Source organism: Tinamus guttatus, unplaced genomic scaffold, assembly GCF_059628265.1.
Source record: "Tinamus guttatus ecotype Peru unplaced genomic scaffold, ASM5962826v1 Tinamus_guttatus_pri_ptg001146l, whole genome shotgun sequence".
In the NCBI taxonomy this organism is placed as follows: domain Eukaryota; kingdom Metazoa; phylum Chordata; class Aves; order Tinamiformes; family Tinamidae; genus Tinamus; species Tinamus guttatus.
The window spans coordinates 74,839-96,643 of record NW_028289680.1 but is presented as its reverse complement, the minus strand read 5'-3'; the positions used below and the strand labels follow the sequence as shown (position 1 = coordinate 96,643).

Genomic DNA, 21,805 nt, shown 5'->3' with positions numbered 1-21,805 from the left:
GTGCAAGCATGCAATGCACTGAGGCAGGGTGCTGCCATGCAACGCATGTGCGTGCAAGCGTGTGCAAACATGCAATGCCCTGGAGCAGGACACTGCCATCCGCGTGCAAGCGTGTGCAAGCATGCAATGCCCTGGAGCTGGACACTGCCATGCGCGTGCAAGCATGTGCAAGCGTGTGCAAGCATGCAATGCAATGCACTGAGGCAGGGTGCTGCCATGCAACGCGTGCGCGTGCAAGCGTGTGCAAGCATGCAATGCCCTGGAGCAGGACACTGCCATCCGCGTGCAAGCGTGTGCAAGCATGCAATGCCCCAGAGCAAGGTGCTGCCATGCATGTGCAAGCATGCAATGCAATGCACTGAGGCAGGGTGCTGCCGTGCAAGGCGTGCACGTGCAAGCGTGTGCAAGCATGCAATGCCCTGGAGCCGGGCACTGCCATGCATGTGCAAGCATGTGCAAGCGTGTGCAAGCATGCAGTGCCCCAGAGCAAGGTGCTGCCATGCATGTGCAAGCATGTGCAAGCATGCAATGCAATGCACTGAGGCAGGGTGCTGCCGTGCAAGGCGTGCGCGTGCAAGTGTGTGCAAGCATGCAATGCCCTGGAGCTGGACACTGCCATGCGCGTGCAAGCATGTGCAAGCGTGTGCAAGCATGCAATGCACTGAGGCAGGGTGCTGCCATGCAACGCGTGCGCGTGCAAGCGTGTGCAAACATGCAATGCCCTGGAGCAGGACACTGCCATCCGCGTGCAAGCATGTGCAAGCATGCAATGCCCTGGAGCTGGACACTGCCATGCGCGTGCAACACGCGTGCAAGCGTGTGCAAGCATGCAATGCCCCAGAGCAAGGTGCTGCCATGCATGTGCAAGCATGTGCAAGCATGCAATGCAATGCACTGAGGCAGGGTGCTGCCGTGCAAGGCGTGCGCGTGCAAGCGTGTGCACCTTGCAGAGTTGCGTCCCCGCGGGGCGCGCGGGCGGCAGCAGGAAATGCCTGGCCGCTCGCACGGCCCCCGCAGCCTCCCAGGAATGCGCCGGCGGCTCCGGCCCGGCTTGCGCAAGCTGCTGGATGCGGCCGCCCCGGGCGTCGCGCGAGGCGCACGGGCCTGGCGCGGGGCACCTGGGCCTTGCACGAGGTGCACGGGCCTTGCACGAGGTGCATGAGCCTTGCACGAGGCACCTGGGCCTTGCACGAGGTGCATGAGCCTTGCACAAGGTGCACGAGCCGTGCACGAGGTGCAAGGGCATTGCACAAGGTGCATGAGCCTTGCACAAGGTGCATGAGCCTCGGACGAGGCACCTGGGCCTTGCACGAGGTGCACGGGCCTTGCACAAGGTGCATGAGCCTCGGACGAGGCACCTGGGCATTGCACAAGGTGCACGAGCCTTGCACGAGGTGCATAAGCCTCGTGCGAGGCACCTGGGCCTTGCACGAGGTGCACGGGCCTTGCACGAGGTGCATGAGCCGTGCACGAGGTGCAAGGGCATTGCACAAGGTGCATGAGCCTTGCACAAGGTGCATGAGCCTCGGACGAGGCGCAAAGGCCTTGTACGAGGTGCACGAGCCTTGCAGGAGGTGCAAGGGCATTGCACAAGGTGCATGAGCCTCGGACGAGGCACCTGGGCCTTGCACGAGGTGCACGAGCATTGCACGAGGTGCAAGGGCCTTGCACGAGGTGCATGAGCCTTGCACGAGGTGCAAGGGCATTGCACAAGGTGCATGAGCCTTGCACGAGGTGCATGAGCCTCGGACGAGGCGCAAAGGCCTTGTACGAGGTGCACGAGCCTTGCAGGAGGTGCATAAGCCTCGCACGAGGCACCTGGGCCTTGCACGATGTGCACGAGCCTTGCACGAGGTGCAAGGGCATTGCACAAGGTGCATGAGCCTTGCACAAGGTGCACGAGCCTTGCACGAGGTGCATGAGCCCTGGACGATGAGCAAAGGCCTTGCAGGAGGTGCATGAGCCTTGCACGAGGTGCAAGGGCCATGCACGGGGCCGCGGATGCTGCGCATGCACACAGGGCTTGCACGCGTGTTGCACGCGTGTTGCACGGGGTGCATCGGTGCCACCCGGGGACACCGGGAGGGGACTGTGCCCGGCTGATCCCCGTGGAGCTCCCGGCTCCCTGAGTCACCCAGGAAAGTCCCCGGGGCCGGGGCCAAGTGCGGCCTGCGGTGCCGGGGGGGGGGGCGGGTCTCGGGGGCCCCCCCGCCGGGACGCCCTGACACCCCCCCCCCACCCCCGCCCGATGACGTCGCTTTGCAGCGGGGGGGGGGGATGCGGCCCGGTTCGGGGGGGTACCGGGGGGAGCGGACATCACGGGCCGCCGCTTCCCCGTTGCCCCTTCCCGTTTCGCTCTGAGCCAGGGGCTGCCCGGACGCCTGGGCCCCTCCCCGGGGCACCCCCCCCCCGTCCCCGGAGCTCGCAGCGTCCCGGGAAAACTTGGCCGCTCTCGCGCCGCCCCCGCCCGCTCCTTCCTCCTCCTCCTCCTCCTCCTCCTCCCCCGGCCCCGCGCGCCCGGGACGCGGCTGCCACCGCGGCCGCCCCGCCCGGCCCGCTCCGACCCGGTCCGACCCGGTCCGAACCCGCGCCCCGCCCGGAGCGGCCGCGCCGCTGCCCCCCGGTGCCGCTCCCGGCCGGACTCCCGGTGTCCCCTCGGGCTCGCGGTGCCGGTCCGGGAGCCGGTGCCCGTTCAGGACCCGGTGCCGGTTCGGGCGGCCCATGGCGCCGCTCGGCCCCGCGCTCCTCGCCCTGCTGGCGGCCGCCGCGCTCGGGGACGGACCCGCTCCCGACTCCGGTCCCGACCCGAATGAGTTCGGTGAGTGCGGGGGGGGGCCCCGTCGTGGGGAGGATCCCTATGGGGGGGATCCTTATGGGAGGATCCCTATGGATGGGCCCCTATAGAGGGGGGTCCCGCCTCGGTCCCACCGGGTCCCATTCCCGCCCTGCCTCAGTTTCCCCCGTACCCGTCCGGGATGGGGCGATCCCGGGGGTGGGGGATGGAATCAGGATCCCCCCCCCCGCCGCTCCGGGACGCCCGGGCCCCCCCGTCCCGCCCTGTCCCGGGCGGGGGGGTCCGGGCAGCTCCGCTGTTTTCCAGCCGCTCCGGGGAGCGGGAGGCGGCACCGGAGCCGCCCCGAGGCCCCACGGAGGGGGCCGCGGTCCCGAGTGGGGGGGCGGGTCTTGAGAAGAGCGGGGGTCCCGAGTGGGGGGGGGGGCGGATTCCCGCCCCGTTCCCGCGCTCCCGCCGCCCCCCCCCCCGCCGCGGCCACTTCCTTCCCACGGCCCCGAGTCCCGCGGGGACGGCGGGAACGGCCCCCCCCGCCCCCCCCCCCGCTCTGCAGCCTCCGCCCCCCGCTGGGGGTGCAGGTGCACGGGGGGGGGGGGGTCGGGGAGGGGGGGGGACATGGGGGGAAAGGGGCTGCACGGGGAGGGGGTTGCCCCGGGGGGGTTGTTGCAAGGGGGGGTTGCACAGGGGGTCGCTCAAGAAGTTGCATGGGGGGGGTTGCACGGGGGGGGGGGTTGCACAGGGGGTCGCTCAAGAAGTTGCATGGGGGGGGTTGCACGGGGGGGGGTTGCACAGGGGGTCGCTCAAGAAGTTGCATGGGCGGGTTGCATGGGGAGGGTTGCAAGGGGGGTCACACGGAGGGGTTGAACAGGGGGTTGCAAGGGGGTTGCACGGGGAGGGTTGCAAGGGAGGGTCACACGGAGGGGTTGAACAGGGGGTTGCAAGGGGGTTGCACGGGAGGTTGCAAAAGGAGTTGCACGTGGTTGTTGCAAGGGGGTTGCAAGGGGACAGTAGCACGGGGAACAGCTGGATGGGTGCCCAGGGGTTCACACGTCCGTCCCCATCCCCGTGCAGCGCTGTCCTTCCTGGAGAGCCCGTCCAACGTGACGGCGTCACCGGGGCGGGCGGCGCGGCTGCGGTGCCGCGTGCGGGCGGCGGGGGGGCCGCCCGAGCTGGGCTGGCTGCACGACGGGCGCCCGCTGCGCTTGGCCGACACCGACCAGGCCCAAGTGCCGCTCAGCGAGCGCCTCTGGCTCGGCACCAGCGAGCTCAGGTGAGCTGCGGCGGCGTGCAACGGTGTGCGACGGCGTGCAACGGCGTGCAATGCTGTGTGATGCCGTGCAACGTCATGCGACGGCGTGCAATTCCGTGTGACGGCGTGCAATGCCGTGCGACAGCGTGCAATGCCGTGCGACAGCGTGCAACGTCGTGCAATGCCATGCAATGCTGTGTGATGTTGTGCAACACCGTGCGACGTTGTGCAATGCCGTGCAACACCATGCAGTGCCGTGTGACACCGTGAAATGCCATGCAATGCCATGCAACGTCGTGCAATGCAATGCAGTGCCGCATGGCAACGTGCAACACCGTGCGATGCTGTGCAACACCGTGCGATGTCGTGCATCACCGTGCAATGCTGTGTAACACCGTGCAATGCCATGCAACGTCGTGCAATGCTGTGTGATGCCGTGCAACGTCATGCGACGGCGTGCAATTCCGTGTGACGGCGTGCAATGCCGTGCGACAGCGTGCAACGGCGTGCAATGCCATGCGATGCTCTGTGATGTTGTGCAATGCCGTGCAACACCACGCAGTGCCGTGTGACACCGTGAAATGCCATGCAATGCCATGCAACGTCGTGCAATGCAATGCAGTGCCGCATGGCAACGTGCAACACCGTGCGATGCTGTGCAACACCGTGCGATGTCGTGCATCACCGTGCAATGCTGTGTAACACCATACAATACCATGCAACGTCGTGCAATGCCAGGCGATGTCGTGCAATTCAATGCAGTGCCGCATGGCAACGTGCAACACCGTGCGATGCTGTGCAACACCGTGCGATGTCGTGCATCACCGTGCAATGCTGTGTAACACCGTGCAATGCCATGCAACTCCGTGTAAACCAGGAGGATGTCATGCAACGCCGTGCAACGCTGTGTAACACCGTGCAATGCTGTGCAACACTATGCGATGCCGGGTGACGCGATTTAATGCTGCATGTGCCGTGTGACACTCCTTGTGCAACACCGTGGTTCCGGGTGACTCCGTGTAACACCGTGCGATGCCTTTTAACACCGTGTGACATCGTGTGACTCCATGTAACACTGTGCAATGCCACGCGACTCCGTGTAACACCGTGGGATGTTGTGCAACGCCGTGCAAGGCTGGGTGACACCATGCAATGCCAGGTGACACTATGCAAGGCCCAGTGATGCCATGCAATGCTGGGTGACATGGTGCAATGCTGGGTGACACCATGCAATGCCGGATGACACCATGCAACGCCAGGTGACACTGTGCAATGCTGGGTGACCCAGTGCAATGCTGGGTGACACTGTGCAACGCTGGGTGACACTGTGCAATGCCGGGTAACCCAGTGCAATGCCGGTGATGCCGTGCAATGCCAAGTGGCACTGTGCAATGCTGGGTGACTCGGTGCAATGCCAGATGACACCATGCAACACTGGGTGACACTGTGCAACGCTGGGTGACACTGTGCAATGCCGGGTGACACCGTGCAACACTGGGTGACACTGTGCAATGCCGGGTGAGCGGATGCAATGCCGGTGATGCCGTGCAATGCCAGGTGGCACTGTGCAATGCCGGGTGACACCGTGCAATGCCGGGTGACCCAGTGCAATGCTGGGTGACACTGTGCAATGCCGGGTGACACCATGCAATGCCGGGTGACCCAGTGCAATGCTGGGTGACGCCGTGCAATGCCGGTGATGCTGTGCAACGCCAAGTGACACTGTGCAATGCCGGGTGACACTGTGCAATGCCGGGTGACCCGGTGCAATGCCGGGTGACACCGTGCAACGCCCGGTGCCACCGTGCTCATGGCCGCCGTCCCCGCAGCCTCCCGTCGGTGCAGCGCTCGGACGCCGGGCGCTACCAGTGCTGGGTGCGCGTCAGCGGCCAGGAGCTGCTCTCTGCCCCTGCGCACCTGCGGCTCGAAGGTGAGCAGCGCCGGCTCCTCGTGCAAGGGGTCCTCGTGCAAGGGACATCCTCGTGCAAGGGGTCCTCGTGCAAGGGATCCTCATGCCAGGGTGGTCCTTGTGCAATGGCATCCTTGTACATGGTGGAGAGCCCTTGTGTAAGGGTGTCCTTGTGCAATGGCATCCTTGTGCATGGTGAGGAGCTCTTGTGTAAGGGTGTCCTTGTGCATGGTGGGGTGCATCGTGCAAGGGGTCCTTGTGCAAGGGACATCCTCATGCAAAAGGTCCTAGTGCAAGGGGCATCCTCGTGCAAAGGGTCCTCGTGCTAGGGGTCCTTGTGCAAGGGGCATCCTTGTGCAAAGGGTCCTCATGCAAGGGTGGTCCTTGTGCAATGGCATCCTTGTGCATGGTGAGGAGCTCTTGTGTAAGGGTGTCCTTGTGCATGGTGGGGTGCATCGTGCAAGGGACATCCTCATGCAAAAGGTCCTCGTGCAAAGGGCCATCCTCGTGCAAAGGGTCCTCGTGCAAGGGATCCTCATGCCAGGGTGGTCCTTGTGCAATGGCATCCTTGTGCATGGTGAGGAGCTCTTGTGTAAGGGTGTCCTTGTGCATGGTGGGGTGCATCGTGCAAGGGACATCCTCATGCAAAAGGTCCTCGTGCAAAGGGCATCCTCGTGTAAAGGGTCCTCGTGCAAGGGATCCTCATGCCAGGGTGGTCCTTGTGCAATGGCATCCTTGTGCATGGTGAGGAGCTCTTGTGTAAGGGTGTCCTTGTGCATGGTGGGGTGCATCGTGCAAGGGGTCCTTGTGCAAGGGACATCCTCATGCAAAGGTCCTCGTGCAAAGGGCCATCCTCGTGCAAAGGGTCCTCGTGCAAGGGATCCTCATGCCAGGATGGTCCTTGTGCAATGACATCCTTGTGCGTGGTAAGGAGCTCTTGTGTAAGGGTGTCCTTGTGCATGGTGGGGTGCATCGTGCAAGGGGTCCTTGTGCAAGGGACATCCTCATACAAAAGGTCCTAGTGCAAGGGGCATCCTCGTGTAAAGGGTCCTCGTGCAAGGGATCCTCATGCAAGGGTGGTCCTTGTGCAATGGCATCCTTGTGCATGGTGAGGAGCCCTTGTGTAAGGGTGTCCTTGTGCATGGTGGGGTGCATCGTGCAAGGGGTCCTTGTGCAAGGGACATCCTCATGCAAAAGGTCCTCGTGCAAGGGGCATCCTCATGTAAAGGGTCCTCGTGCAAGGGATCCTCATGCAAGGGTGGTCCTTGTGCAATGGCATCCTTGTGCATGGTGAGGAGCCCTTGTGTAAGGGTGTCCTTGTGCATGGTGGGGTGCATCGTGCAAGGGGTCCTCGTGCAAGGGACATCCTCGTGCAAAGGGTCCTCGTGCAAGGGGTCCTCGTGCAAGGGGCATCCTCATGCAAAGGGTCCTCGTGCAAGGGTGGTCCTTGTGCAATGGCATCCTTGTGCATGGTGAGGAGCTCTTGTGTAAGGGTGTCCTTGTGCATGGTGGGGTGCATCGTGCAAGGGGTCCTCGTGCAAGGGGTCCTCGTGCAAGGGGTCCTCGTGCAAGGGACATCCTCGTGCAAAGGGTCCTCGTGCTAGGGTGGTCCTTGTGCAATGACATCCTTGTGCATGGTGAGGAGCTCTTGTGTAAGGGTGTCCTTGTGCATGGTAGGGTGCATCGTGCAAGGGGTCCTTGTGCAAGGGACATCCTCATGCAAAGGTCCTCGTGCAAAGGGCATCCTTGTGCAAAGGGTCCTCGTGCAAGGGTTGTCCTTGTGCAATGGCATCCTTGTGCATGGGGGCCTTCTCGTGCAAGGGGTCCTCGTGCAAGAGGCATCCTTGTGCAAAGGGTCCTTGTGTAAGGGATGTCCTCATGCAAGGGACATCCTCATGCAAGAGTGGCCCTTGTGCAATGGGATCCTCGTGCACGGAGGAGCTCTCGTGCAAGCCCCGTCCCCATGCAAGCCTCATCCTCGTGCACAGGGGAGCACTCGTGCAAGCCCCATCCCCGTGCAAGCCGCATCCTTGTGCAAGCCCCATTCTCATGCACAGGGGAGCACTCTTGCAAGCCCCATACTTGTGCAAGCCCCATCCTTTTGCACGAGGGAGCACCCACGCAAGTCCCATGCCCATGCAAGCTCCATCGTTTTGCACAGGGCAGCACTCGTGCAAGCCCCCTCCCCGTGCAAGCCCCATCCCCGTGCAAGTCCCATCCTTGTGCAAGCCCCATCCTCGTGCAAGCCCCATTCTCATGCACAGGGGAGCACTTGTGCAAGCCCCATCCCTGTGCAAGCCCCCTCCCTGTGCAAGCCCCATACTTGTGCAAGCTCCGTCCTTTTGCACAGTGCAGCACTCGTGCAAGCCCCATCCTCGTGCAAGCCCTATCATCATGCAAGTCCCAACCTCGTGCAAGCCCCATCCTCATGCACAGGGGAACACTCGTGCAAGCCCCCTCCCCGTGCAAGCCCCCTCGTCGTGCAAGCCCCATCCCTGTGCAAGCCCCATCCTCATGCACAGGAGAGCACTCGTGCAAGCCCCATCCCTGTGCAAGCCCCATCCTCATGCAACCCCCATCCTTTTGCACAGGGAGCACTCATGCAAGCCCCATCCTCATGCAAGTCCCATCCTTGTGCAAGCCCCATCCCTGTGCAAGCCCCATCCTCATGCAACCGCCAACCTTTTGCACAGGGAGCACTCATGCAAGCCCCATCCTCATGCAAGCCCCATCCTCGTGCAAGCCCCATCCTTTTGCACGGGGAACACTCGTGCAAGCCCCCTCCCCGTGCAAGCCCCCTCCCCATGCGCTGCCCCCAGGGCTGCCCCTCTTCTCGGAGGAGCCGCAGGACCTGCAGGTCGGCGCCGACACCCCCTTCTCGCTGCACTGCCGGGCCCAGGGCCCCCCCGAACCCGTGCGGCTGCTCTGGCTCCGCGACGGGGCCCCCCTGCAGCCCCCCCCGCCCCACGGCGCCCCCCCCATCCTGGCCGTGCCCGGTGAGATGGGGGAGGATGGGAGGGGGGGGCAATGGGAGGTTGGGGTGCACGGGGAGGGTTGGGGGGCAATGGGGGGGTGAGGTGCAGGGGCATATTGGGGTGCAATGGGGAGTCGGGGTGTAATGAGGGGGTTGGGGAGAAATGGGGGTGTCGGGGTGCAATGGGGGGGTTGAGGGGCAATGGGGGGTCGGGGTGCAATGGGGGTCAGGTGAAATGGGGGAGTTGAGGGGCAACGGGGGGTTGAGGGGCAATGGGGGGTCGGGCGCAATGGGGGAGTCAGGGTGCAATGGGGGTTGGGTGCAAGAGGGGATTTGGGGGCAGTGGGGGGATTGGGGAGCAATGGGGGGTCGGGGGTGCAATGGAGGGGTTAAGAGGCAATGGGGGGTCAGGGGGCAGTGAGGGGGTCAGGGTGCAATGGGGGTCGGGTGCAAGGGGGGAGCTGGGGAGCAATGGGGAGATTGGGGGCAGTGGGGGGGGTTGAGGTGCAATGAGGGGGTCGGGTGCCATGGAGGGGATTGGGGGGCAATAGAGGGGGTTGAGGTGCAATGGGGGGGGTCAGGGGGCAATGGGGGGATCGGGGGGCAATGGGGGGATCGGGTGCAAGGGGGGTATTGGGGGGCAATGGGGGGATCGGGTGCAATGGGGTCAGTGGGGATGTTGGGATGAGCTGGGGGGGGGGCGTAGCACAGCCCCCCCCCGCCATCCCCAGGACGCCACTGACTCACGCTGGGGACACGCGGCCGCCGGTGACGGCGCCTTGAGTCACCCGGAGGGGCCCCGGCGTCCGGGCGGGGACGCGGCCGCTCCAGCTGCGCGGGGGCGGTGGCGGCAGCTGGCGACGGGAGCGGGGGGGCCCGGACGCCTGGGCCCCTCCCGGACGCCGGGGCCCCCTCCCCGCTCTGACCAACCCCCCTCCACGCAGGGCTCAACCGCAGCGCCACGTTCTCGTGCGAGGCCCGCAACGCGCGCGGGCGTGAGCACCTCGCGCACGGCCACGGTCACGGGTGCGCGGGGACACGGGGGGGGACACGGCGGGGGGAGGGTCCCCGCGCACCGCTCACCCCTGTCCCCCCCCCCCCTCCTTAGTGGTACCGCAGCCCCCTCGGAACCTGGTGCTGGTGACACCGGGACCCCGGTGGCTCGAGGTGACCTGGGAGCCGGGACCCAGCGGGGAGGCCCCCCTGAACCTCTGCACCCTGCAGGTACCGGCGCGGGGCGGAAATTGCCCCCGAGGGGGGTTGCATTTGCCCCCAGGGGGTTGCATTTGCCCCGGGGGTTGCATTTGCCCCGGGGGAGGGTTGCATTTACCCCACAGGATGCATTTGCCCCCAGGGGGTTGCATTTGCCCCGGGGGAGTGTGTGCATTTGCCCCAGGGGTTGCATTTACCCCACAGGGTGCATTTGCCCCCAGGGGAGGGTTGCATTTACCCCACAGGGTGCATTTGCCCCCAGGGGGTTGCATTTGCCCCGGGGGAGTGTGTGCATTTGCCCCAGGGGTTGCATTCACCCCACAGGGTGCATTTGCCCCCAGGGGTTGCATTTCTGCCCCGGGGGTGTATTTGCCCCCCGGGGGGGGGATATTTGCCCCTGGGAGGGTACATTGGCCCCCGGAGGGGGGGGGTGCATTTGCACAAGGTGCACGAGGGGAATCTGCCCTGGGAAGGAGTGGGGCAGGGCGGGTATTTACCCAGCTCAGGGGGTATATTTTCCCCATCAGGGGCATTTCCCTGGTCGGGGGGGGTATTTCCCCAGTTGGGAGGGGTATTTCCCCGGCTCAGGGGTATTTCCCCAGGTCGGGGGTGTATTTCCCCAGTTCAGAGGTATTTCCCCAGCCCAGGGGGGTATTTCCCCGGCTCAGGGGTATTTCCCTGGCTCGGGGGTGTATTTCCCCAGGGTGGGGGGGTATTTCCCCGGTTCAGGGGTATTTCCCCACCCCAGGGGGGGTATTTCCCCGGTTCAGGGGTATTTCCCCAGCCCAGGGGGGTATTTCCCCGGCTCAGGGGTATTTCCCCAGGTCGGGGGGTATTTCCCCGGTTCAGGGGTATTTCCCCAGCCCAGGAGGGTATTTCCCCGGCTCAGGGGTATTTCCCCAGGTCGGGGGGTATTTCCCCGGTTCAGGGGTATTTCCCCAGCCCAGGAGGGTATTTCCCCGGCTCAGGGGTATTTCCCTGGCTCGGGGGGGTATTTCCCCGGCTCAGGGGTATTTCCCCAGGTCGGGGGGTATTTCCCCGGTTCAGGGGTATTTCCCCACCCCAGGGGGGTATTTCCCCGGCTCAGGGGTATTTCCCTGGCTCGGGGGGGTATTTCCCTGGCTCGGGGGTGTATTTCCCCAGGGTGGGGGGGTATTTCCCCGGCTCAGGAGTATTTCCCCAGGTCGGGGGGTATTTCCCCGGCTCAGGGGTATTTCCCCACCCCAGGGGGGTATTTCCCCGGCTCGGGGGTATATCCCTGGCTCGGGGGGGTATTTCCCCGGTGGAGGGGGGGTATTTTCCCGGGGTGGGGGGGGATATTTCCCCGCTCGCCGACTGTCCCCCCACCGTTGACCCCCGCCCCTCCCCGGTGCAGGCGGTGCCCGAGGCGGCGCCCGCGGCTCCCGGCGCTCCGGGGCTGCCGCCGGGGACCGTGGCCCGCGCGGTGCCGGTGCCGCCCTTCGCCCTCCGCCTCGACGGGCTCCGGCCCGCGGCCGCCTACCGGGCCCGCGTGGGCTGCCGCAGCGCCCGCGCCGCCTCCCCGTGGGGGCCCTGGGTGCCCATGAGCACCCTGGAGGCCGGTGAGCCCGGACGCCGGGGCCCCTCGGGGCGGGGAGGGTCCCGTTGGGATGCGGAGGGGGGCCCGGACGCCGGGGCCCCTCGGGGCGGGGAGGGTCCCGTTGGGATGCGGAGGGGGGCCCGGACGCCGGGGCCCCTCGGGGCAGGGAGGGGGTCCCGTTGGGATGCGGAGGGGGGCCCGGACGCCGGGGCCCCGCGGGGCAGGGAGGGGGTCCCGTTGGGATGCGGAGGGGGGCCCGGACGCCGGGGCCCCTCGGGGCAGGGCGGGGAGGTCCCTTTGGGATCGGGAGAGGGGAGGCCCGGACGCCGGGGCCCCGCGGGGTGGGGGGGTCCCGTTGGGATGCGGAGGGGGGCCCGGACGCCGGGGCCCCGCGGGGCGGGGAGGGGGGGGGGCCCTTTGGGATCGGGAGAGGGGAGGCCCGGACGCCGGGGCCCCGTGGGGTGGGGGGGTCCCGTTGGGATGCGGAAGGGGGCCCGGACGCCGGGGCCCCGTGGGGCGGGGAGGGGGGGGGGGCCCTTTGGGATGGGAAGAGGGGAGGCCCGGACGCCGGGGCCCCGCGGGGCACCGGGTACCGGGGGGGCGGAACAGGATCCCATTGGGATGGGGGCGGGGGGTGGTGCCCGGACGCCTGGGCCCCCTGAGGGGGGAGTGGCAGGAGGGTCCCCTTGGGATGGGGAGGGGGGAACCTGGATGCCTGGGCCAGATGTGGGGACTCTTGCGGGGGGGGGGGCAGCCTGGTGTCCCCTTGCTGTCCCCACAGTGTCCCCTTGCTGTTCCTATTGCTCCCCTTTGCATACCTGCAACGTCCCTATTGCCCTGCCCCGCTGTCCCCATTGCACCAGCCTGGTGTCCCCTTTGCGCCAGCGCAGTGTCCCCTTGTCCCCATTGTCTCCCGCAGCAGCCGGAGCTCCGGGGGACACGGACGTGGCGGGGGTGGCCGTGTCCCCGTCGTCGTCCCCCGCAGTCGTGCGGGGCTGGTGGCTGGCGGGGCCGGCGCTGGCGGCGCTGGGGACGCTGGCGCTGGCGCTGGTGGCCCTGGGTGCCCGGCGGCGCCTCAAGGACACGCGGCTGGGGTGAGCGGGGACGCGGGGGGACACCGGGGGGACACCGGGGACACCGGGACCCCCCTGCAGCCGTCCTGTCCTCGCAGGGCGGCCCTGGCACCGCGTGGGGAGCCGGTGGTGCGGTACCACGCGCAGCGCTCCTACAGCCGGCGGCCGCCTGACGCCACGCGTGAGTGTCCCCGGACGGGGACGGGACACGGCCCCTGTGTCCCCAGTGCCACGCTGCAGGGGTTGCATGTGTCCCCTGTGTCCCCAGTGCCACGCTGCAAGGGCTGCATGTGTCCCCTGTGCCACGCTGCAAGGGCTGCATGCCCCAAAATGTGTCCCCAGTGCCACATCATGGGGGTTGTATGCCCAAAATGTGTCCCCAGTGCCACATTGCAAGGGTCACACGCCCCAGATGTGTCCCCAGTGCCACGCTGCAGGGGTTGCATGTGTCCCCTGTGCCACGCTGCAAGGGCTGCATGCCCCAAATGTGTCCCCAGTGCCACATCATGGGGGTTGTATGCCCAAAATGTGTCCCCAGTGCCATATTGCAAGGGTCACACGCCCCAGATGTGTCCCCAGTGCCACGCTGCAGGGGTTGCATGTGTCCCCTGTGCCACGCTGCAAGGGCTGCATGCCCCAAAATGTGTCCCCAGTGCCACATCATGGGGGTTGTATGCCCAAAATGTGTCCCCAGTGCCACATTGCAAGGGTCACACGCCCCAGATGTGTCCCCAGTGCCACGTCATGGGGGTTGTATGCCCAAAATGTGTCCCCAGTGCCACATTGCAAGGGTCACACGCCCCAGATGTGTCCCCAGTGCCACGCTGCAGGGGTTGCATGTGTCCCCTGTGCCACGCTGCAAGGGCTGCATGCCCCAAAATGTGTCCCCAGTGCCACATCATGGGGGTTGTATGCCCAAAATGTGTCCCCAGTGCCACATTGCAAGGGTCACACGCCCCAGATGTGTCCCCAGTGCCACGCTGCAGGGGTTGCATGTGTCCCCTGTGCCACGCTGCAAGGGCTGCATGCCCCAAAATGTGTCCCCAGTGCCACATCATGGGGGTTGTATGCCCAAAATGTGTCCCCAGTGCCACACGCCCCAGATGTGTCCCCAGTGCCACGTCATGGGGGTCTCGCACGTCCCCGGCCCCATGCGCGCCCTGTCCCTGTCCCCAGTGACCAGCCTGGACATCAGCGCGGAGCTCAAGGAGAAGCTGCGGGACGTCCTGGTGGAGCGGCACCGGGTGGCCCTGGGCAAGACCCTGGGCGAGGGTGAGGACACGGGGGGACACGGGAGGGACATGGGTGGACACGGGGGACACGGGGACACAGGAGGACACGGGGGACATTGGGGACACGGGAGACATGGTGGACATGGAGGACATGGGGACACGGGGGGGACACGGCGGGGCATGGGGGTACGGGAGGGACATGGGGGACACGGGAGACATAAGGGACACGGGGGACATGGGGACACAGGGGACATGGGGGGTGCCTGGAGGTACGGGAGGGACAGGGGGGACACGGGGGACATGGGGACATGCGCATGGGCCCTCAGGGGCTCTCGCTTGTGTCCCTGCAAACTCGGGGTGTCCCCTGCGCACTCAGATGTCCCCCTGCGCTCTCGGGTGTCCCCGCACATGTCCGGTGTCCCCCGCACCCCCGGTGTCCCCCGCACCCCCGATGTCCCCCGCACCCTCGATGTCCCCGCACCCCCGGTGTCCCCGAGCTCGTGGGGTCCTCCCGCTGTCCCCGCCGCCCATGTCGCTGTCCCCGCGGTGTCGCCGCAGGCGAGTTCGGCTCCGTGCTCGAGGGGCGGCTGCTCCAGGACCACGGGGAGCTCCGCGTCGCCGTGAAGACGCTCAAGAGTGAGCGGGGACAGGGGGTGACACCGGCGGGACGGGTGACGCCGGCGCTGTCCCCATGCCGGTGTCCCCTGCCCGCAGTGGTCCTGGTGTCCCCAGCGCTGCCCACGCTGTCCCCATGTCCCCGCAGTGGCCCTGGCGCTGTCCCCTATCCCCACAGTGGCTCTGGTGTCCCCGCTGTCCCCTCCCCCCGCGGTGGCCCTGGTGTCCCCAGCGCTGCCCACGCTGTCCCCATGTCCCCGCAGTGGCCCCGGCGCTGTCCCCCGTCCCTGCAATGGCTCTGGTGTCCCACACTGTCCCTGTCCCCGCAGTGGCCCTGGTGTCCCACACTGTCCCCTGTCCCCATGGTGTCCCCAGCACTGTCCCCATCCCCGCGGTGGCCCTGGTGCCCCCAGCGCTGTCCCCCGCTGTGCCTGTCCCCGCAGTGGCTCTGGTGTCCCCCGTTGTCCCCTGTCCCCACCGCATCCCTAGCGCTGTCCCACACTGTCCCTGTCCCCGCAGTGGCCCTGGTGTCCCACGCTGTCCCTGTCCCCGCGGTGGCCCTGGCGCTGTCCCACATCCTGCTCTGCCCTGTCTGCAGTGGCCCTGGTGTCCCCAGCACTGTCCCCTGCTGTCCTTTGTCCACACGGTGGCCCCGGTGCTGTTCCCCGTTGTCCTTGTCCCCGCAGTGGCTCTGGTGTCCCTTGCTGTCCCCTGTCCCCGCCGTGTCCCCGGTGCTGTTCCCCGTTGTCCCTGTCCCCGCAGTGGCTCTGGTGTCCCATGCTGTCCCCTGTCCCCACGGTGTCCCCGGTGCTGTTCCCCGTTGTCCTTGTCCCCGCAGTGGCTCTGGTGTCCCCCGCTGTCCCCTGTCCCCGCCATGTCCTCAGCGCTGTCCCACACTGTCCCTGTCCCCGCAGTGGCTCTGATGTCCCATGCTGTCCCCTGTCCCCGTGGTGGCCCCGGCGCTGTCCCACTCTGTCCCTGTCCCCGCAGTGGCTCTGATGTCCCTCGCTGTCCTCGCCATGTCCTCAGCGCTGTCCCACTCTGTCCCTGTCCCCGCAGTGGCCCTGGTGTCCCACACTGTCTCCTGTCCCCGCCGTGTCCCCAGCGCTGTCCCCCACTGTCCCCTGTCCCCACAGTGGCTCTGGTGTCCCCCGCTGTCCCCTGTCCCCGCTGTGTCCCCAGCGCTGTCCCACTCTGTCCCTGTCCCCGCAGTGGCTCTGGTGTCCCATGCTATTCCCTGTCCCCGCGGTGGCCGCAGTGTCCCCAGCGCTGTCCCCTGCTGTCCTTTGTCCACGCGGTGGCCCCGGCGCTGTTCCCCGTTGTCCTTGTCCCCGCAGCGGCTCTGGTGTCCCCCGCTGTCCCCTGTCCCCACCGTGTCCCCAGCGCTGTCCCACTCTGTCCCTGTCCCCGCAGTGGCTCTGGTGTCCCCCGCTGTCCCCTGTTCCCGCGGTGGCTCTGGTGCCCCCCGCTGTCCCCTGTCCCCGCCGTGTCCCCAGCGCTGTCCCACGCTGTCCCTGTCCCCGCAGTGTTCCCAGTGCTGTTCCCCGTTGTCCTTGTCCCCGCAGTGGCTCTGGTGTCCCCCGCTGTTCGCTGTCCCCGTAGTGGCTCTGGTGTCCCCCGCTGTCCCCTGTTCCCGTGGTGGCTCTGGTGCCCCCCGCTGTCCCCTGTCCCCACCGTGTCCCCAGCGCTGTCCCACGCTGTCCCCTGTCCCCGCAGTGGCCCTGTGCTCGCGCGCGGAGCTCGAGGACTTCCTGCGCGAGGCCGCCTGCATGAAGGAGTTCGACCACCCCAACGTCATGCGGCTGCTGGGTGAGCGCGCGCCCGCGGGGACACGGTGGCCCCTGGGGTGTCGTGTCCCCATGGGGACATCCTGTCCCCCGGGGGTGTCATGTCCCCCTGGGGACACCGCGGCCCCGGGCTGCCGTGTCCCCATGGGAGCATCTTGTCCCCCAGGAGCGCCATGTCCCCGCAGGGACGCGTGGCCCCGGGGGTGCCATGTCCCCGTGGGGGGTGCCATGTCCGGGGGATCCGGGGGGTCCCGGGGGTTCCCAGGCGGTTCCCGGTGCCCCGGGGGTTCCCGGGGGGGTGGGTCTCGAAGTGTCTCGGGGGTTCTCTGGGAGTCCCGGGGGCGTCCCGAGAATCCCGGGGAGTTCCCGGTGTCCCAGGGGTCCCCGGGAAGTTCCCGGTGTCCCGGGGGGTTCCCGGTGTCCCCCGATCCCCCGCAGGGCTGGTGTGTGCGGGGCGTGGGGGGTCCTGAGGGTTCCCAGGCGGTTCCCGGTGTCCCGGGGATTCCCTGGGGGTCTCAGGGGGGTTCCCGGTGTATCCCAGGGGGTTCCCGGTGTCCCGAGGATCCCAGGGAGTTCCCGGTGTCCCGGGGGGGTCCCGGTGTCCCCATTGTCCCCTGATCCCCCGCAGGGCTGTGTGTGCAGGACACGGGGAGTCCCGAGGGTTCCCAGGCGGTTCCCGGTGTCCCGGGGATTCCCTGGGGGTCTCAGGGGGGTTCCCAGTGTATCCCAGGGGGTTCCCGGTGTCCCGAGGATCCCGGGGAGCTCCCGGTGTCCCGGGGGGGTCCCGGTGTCCCCATTGTCCCCCCGATCCCCCGCAGGGGTGTGCGTGCAGGGCGCGGGGGGGCCGGCGCTGCCCTCCCCCGTGGTGCTGCTGCCCTTCATGGCGCACGGGGACCTGCACCGCTTCCTGCTGGCCGCGCGCCTCGGCCACCCGCCGCGGGTACCGGGGGGACCGGGGGGGACAGGGGGACATGGGGACAGGGGACACCAGGGGCACCGGGACACGGCGAGGATGGGCGGGACAAGGAGGGGAGGAGACGGGGATGGAGGAACCCGGGGGGACAGGGCGGACGGAGCGGGTAAAGGGGGACCCAGGGGAACCGGGACAGGGACCAGGGGACCGGGCGGACACGGACGGGGACCGGGGGGATGGACCGGGCGGGATGGGGGGACCGGGGAGGCCCTGAGGGACGGGGGACCCGGGGGACCCGGGATGGGGACTGGGGGGGTTCCCGGGGGACAGGAGGTCCCCAAGGGCCTGGGGGTCCCCCTGCTCCTCGGGGGTCCTGGGGGGGGGGGGGGAAGGTCCCTGCTCTGGGGTCCAGGGGGTCCCAGGCTCCTATGGGGGAGGCTGGGGGAGGGGCTGGCAGGTCGGGGGGGCCCGTGGGGGGGAGGTCCCGTGGGGGGACATGTTGGGGACACAGTGACACTGTCCTTGGGGATGAGGTGGCACTGCCCTTGGGGACATGTGGGGGATGTGGTGACACTGCCCTTGGGGACACTTTGGGGACACAGTGACACTGCCCTTGGGGACGCAGTGACATTTCCCCTTGGGGATGCGGTGACACTGCCCTTGGGGACACATTGGGGACACGGTGACGCCGTGGCACAGGCCCTGCCCGCCAGGACCCTCGTGGGCTTCATGGCCGACATCGCCAGCGGGATGGAGTATCTGAGCGGGAAGAGCTACGTGCACCGGGACCTGGCGGCCCGCAACTGCATGTGGGACACGGGGGGACATGGGGACACGAGGGGACATGGGGGGATATGGGGACACAAGGGGACATGGGGGGACATGAGGACATGGGGGGACATGGGGACACGGGGTGGAGTATCTGAGTGGGAAGAGCTACGTGCAACAGGACCTGGCAGCCCGCAACTGCATGTGGGACATGGGGGGACATGGGGACACGGGGGGACATGGGGGGATATGGGGACATGGGGGGACATGAGGACATGGGGGGACATGGGGACACGGGATGGAGTATCTGAGCGGGAAGAGCTACGTGCACCGGGACCTGGCGGCCCGCAACTGCATGTGGGACATGGGGGGACATGGGGACACGGGGGGACATGGGGGGATATGGGGACACAAGGGGACATGGGGGGACATGAAGACATGGGGGGACATGGGGACACGGGATGGAGTATCTGAGTGGGAAGAGCTACGTGCACTGGGACCTGGCGGCCCGCAACTGCATGTGGGACATGGGGGGACATGGGGACACGGGGGGACATGGGGGGATATGGGGACACAAGGGGACATGGGGGGACATGAAGACATGGGGGGACATGGGGACACGGGATGGAGTATCTGAGTGGGAAGAGCTACGTGCACTGGGACCTGGCGGCCCGCAACTGCATGTAGGACATGGGGGGACATGGGGACACGGGGGATGTGGGGGGATATGGGGACATGGGGGGACATGAGGACATGGGGGGACATGGGGACACGGGATGGAGTATCTGAGCGGGAAGAGCTACGTGCACCGGGACCTGGCGGCCCGCAACTGCATGTGGGACATGGGGGGACATGGGGACACGAGGGGACATGGGGGGATATGGGGACACAAGGGGACATGGGGGGACATGAGGACATGGGGGGACATGGGGACACGGGGGACATGGGGGGATATGGGGACACATGGGGGGACATGAGGACATGGAGGGACATGGGGACACGGGGTGGAGTATCTGAGTGGGAAGAGCTACGTGCACCGGGACCTGGCAGCCCGCAACTGCATGTGGGACATGAGGGGACATGGGGACACAGGGGACGTGGGGGGATATGGGGACATGGGGGGACATGAGGACATGGGGGGACATGGGGACACGGGGTGGAGTATCTGAGCGGGAAGAGCTACGTGCACCGGGACCTGGCAGCCCGCAACTGCATGTGGGACATGGGGGGGACATGGGGACACGGGGGACATGGGGGGATATGGGGACACAAGGGGACATGGGGTGACATGAGGACATGGGGGGACATGGGGACACGGGATGGAGTATCTGAGCGGGAAGAGCTACATGCACCGGGACCTGGCGGCCTGCAACTGCATGTGGGACATGGGGGGACATGGGGGGATATGGGGACACAAGGGGACATAGGGGGACATGAGGACATGGGGGGACATGGGGACACGGGGGACATGGGGGGATATGGGGACACAAGGGGACATGGGGACATGGGATGGAGTATCTGAGCAGGAAGAGCTACGTGCACTGGGACCTGGTGGCCCGCAACTGCATGTGGGACATGAGGGGACATGGGGACACGAGGGGACATGGGGGCATGGGAAGACATGAGGACACCAAGGGGACACGGGAGGACATAGGGACACGGGAACACGAGGGGACACTGAGGGGACATGGGGACTTTGAGGGGACACGGGGACATGGGGACATGGGATTGGGATGAGGATGAAGCTGAGGATGAGGATGGGATGGGGGGAGTGGGTGGCGACGGGAAGGGGATTGGGGATGAAGATGAAGTTGGGATGGGGACGGGATTGGGATGGGGACGAGGACAGGAATGGTGACGAGGATGAGGATGGGAACAGGGGATGAGGATGAGGATGGGGATGAGACTGGGGATGGGGACGAGGCTGAGGATGGGGATGGGATGGGGATGAGGATGGGGATGAGGATGGGGACAAGAGGATGGGGATGAGACTGAGGATGAGGATGGGGATGGGGATGAGGATGGGGACAAGGGGATGGGGATGAGACTGAGGATGAGGATGGGGATGGGGATGAGGATGGGGATGAGGATGGGGATGGGGATGAGGATGGGGACAAGAGGATGGGGATGAGACTGAGGATGAGGATGGGGATGGGGATGGGGATGAGGATGGGGACAAGGGGATGAGGATGGGGACAAGAGGATGGGGATGAGACTGAGGATGAGGATGGGGATGGGGATGGGGATGAGGATGGGGACAAGGGGATCAGGATGGGGACAAGAGGATGGGGATGAGACTGAGGATGAGGATGGGGATGGGGATGGAGATGAGGATGGGGATGAGGCTGAGGACGAGGCTGAGGACAAGGATGGGGATGGGGATGAGGATAGGGATAGGGATGGGGACGAGGATGAGGATGAGGCCGGCGCTGAGGAAGGCCCCTCCGCCGCAGGCTGGACGAGCGGCTCCGCGTCTGCGTCGCCGACTTCGGCCTCTCCAAGAAGGTCCTGGGCGGCGGCTACTACCGGCAGGGCCGGGTGGCCAAGACGCCCGTCAAGTGGGTGGCCCCGGAGAGCCTGGCCGACCGCGTGTACAGCACCCAGAGCGACGTGGTGAGCGGCCAATGGGGATGCGGCGGGGGCGGGACTCCCCGCGCGTCAGCCAATGGGGATGCCGCTGGGGGGTGGACGCTCACGGCCAATGGCGGTGCGGCTGGGATGGGATCCCTGGGTCCCAACCAATGGGGATGCAGCTGGGGCAGGATCCCCGGGTCCCAACCAATGGGGATGCAGCTGGGGCAGGATCCTCGATTCCCAGCCAATGGACATGTGGTGGGGGAGGATCCCCGGCTGTCAGCCAATGGGGGTGCAACTGGGGCGGGATCCCCGGCTCGCAGCCAATGGGGACGCAGCAGGATTTAGATCCCCGCCTGCCAGCCAATGGGGAAACGGCAAGGGGGGGGGGATCCCCAGCTCTGGGCCAATGGGGGCAAGGTTGAGGAGATAAATGCCCTCCCGCTGGCCAATGGGGGCATGGTTGGGGATAGGTCCCCTCCTCCCAGCCAATGGGAGCACGGTGGGGGTGGGGCCCTCCAGCTCCTGGCCAATGGGTATGCGGTGGGGGCGGGTCTCCCGGCCAATGGGGGCGCAGCAGGGGCGGGACCTCCCGACTCCCGATCAATGGAGGGGCGGGTCTCTTGGCCAAAGGGGGCGTGGTGGGGGCGGGACCCCCTCGGCTCTCAGCCAATGGGTGTGCAGCAGAGGCGGGACACCCCGCCCCCCTCCCCGGCTCCCGGCCAATGGGCGTGCGGCGGGGGCGGGACCTCCCGGCTCCTGGTCAATGGAGGGGTGGCAGGGGCGGGTCTCTTGGCCAAAGTGGGCGTGGTGCGGGCGGGACCCCCCGGCTCTCAGCCAATGGGCGTGCAGCGGGGGCGGGACCTCCCGGCTCCCAGCCAATGGCGCGGCCCCGCAGTGGTCCTTCGGGGTGACCATGTGGGAGATCGCGACGCGGGGACAGACGCCCTACCCGGGCGTGGAGAACAGCGAGGTGCTGGAGTACCTGCGGCAGGGCCGGCGGCTGGCGCGGCCCCCGCACTGCCACCGCCAGCTGTGAGTGTCCCCAACGTGTCACCTCCCCCGTGTCACCTCCCCTGTCACCGCCCCGCGCCGCCCCCTGCGGCTGGCGCAGCCTCCGCACTGCCACCGCCAGCTGTGAGTGCCACCA

The 21,805-nt window shown here is 67.1% G+C and overlaps 1 protein-coding gene across 1 annotated transcript; it reads left to right on the top strand.

The window, feature by feature from the left end:
• Positions 1–2,721: 2,721 nt before the first annotated feature.
• LOC148590716 (tyrosine-protein kinase receptor UFO-like) lies at positions 2,722–21,694 on the top strand. Its single transcript, XM_088538673.1, is given in 17 exon segments — positions 2,722–2,818; positions 3,863–4,061; positions 5,870–5,970; positions 8,769–8,945; positions 9,868–9,914; positions 9,916–9,949; positions 10,032–10,147; positions 11,511–11,711; positions 12,729–12,811; positions 12,886–12,947; positions 13,943–14,038; positions 14,557–14,634; positions 16,330–16,422; positions 17,219–17,340; positions 18,013–18,122; positions 20,535–20,694; positions 21,554–21,694. Coding segments are annotated over 17 exon segments (1,917 nt in total).
• Positions 21,695–21,805: the final 111 nt, after the last annotated feature.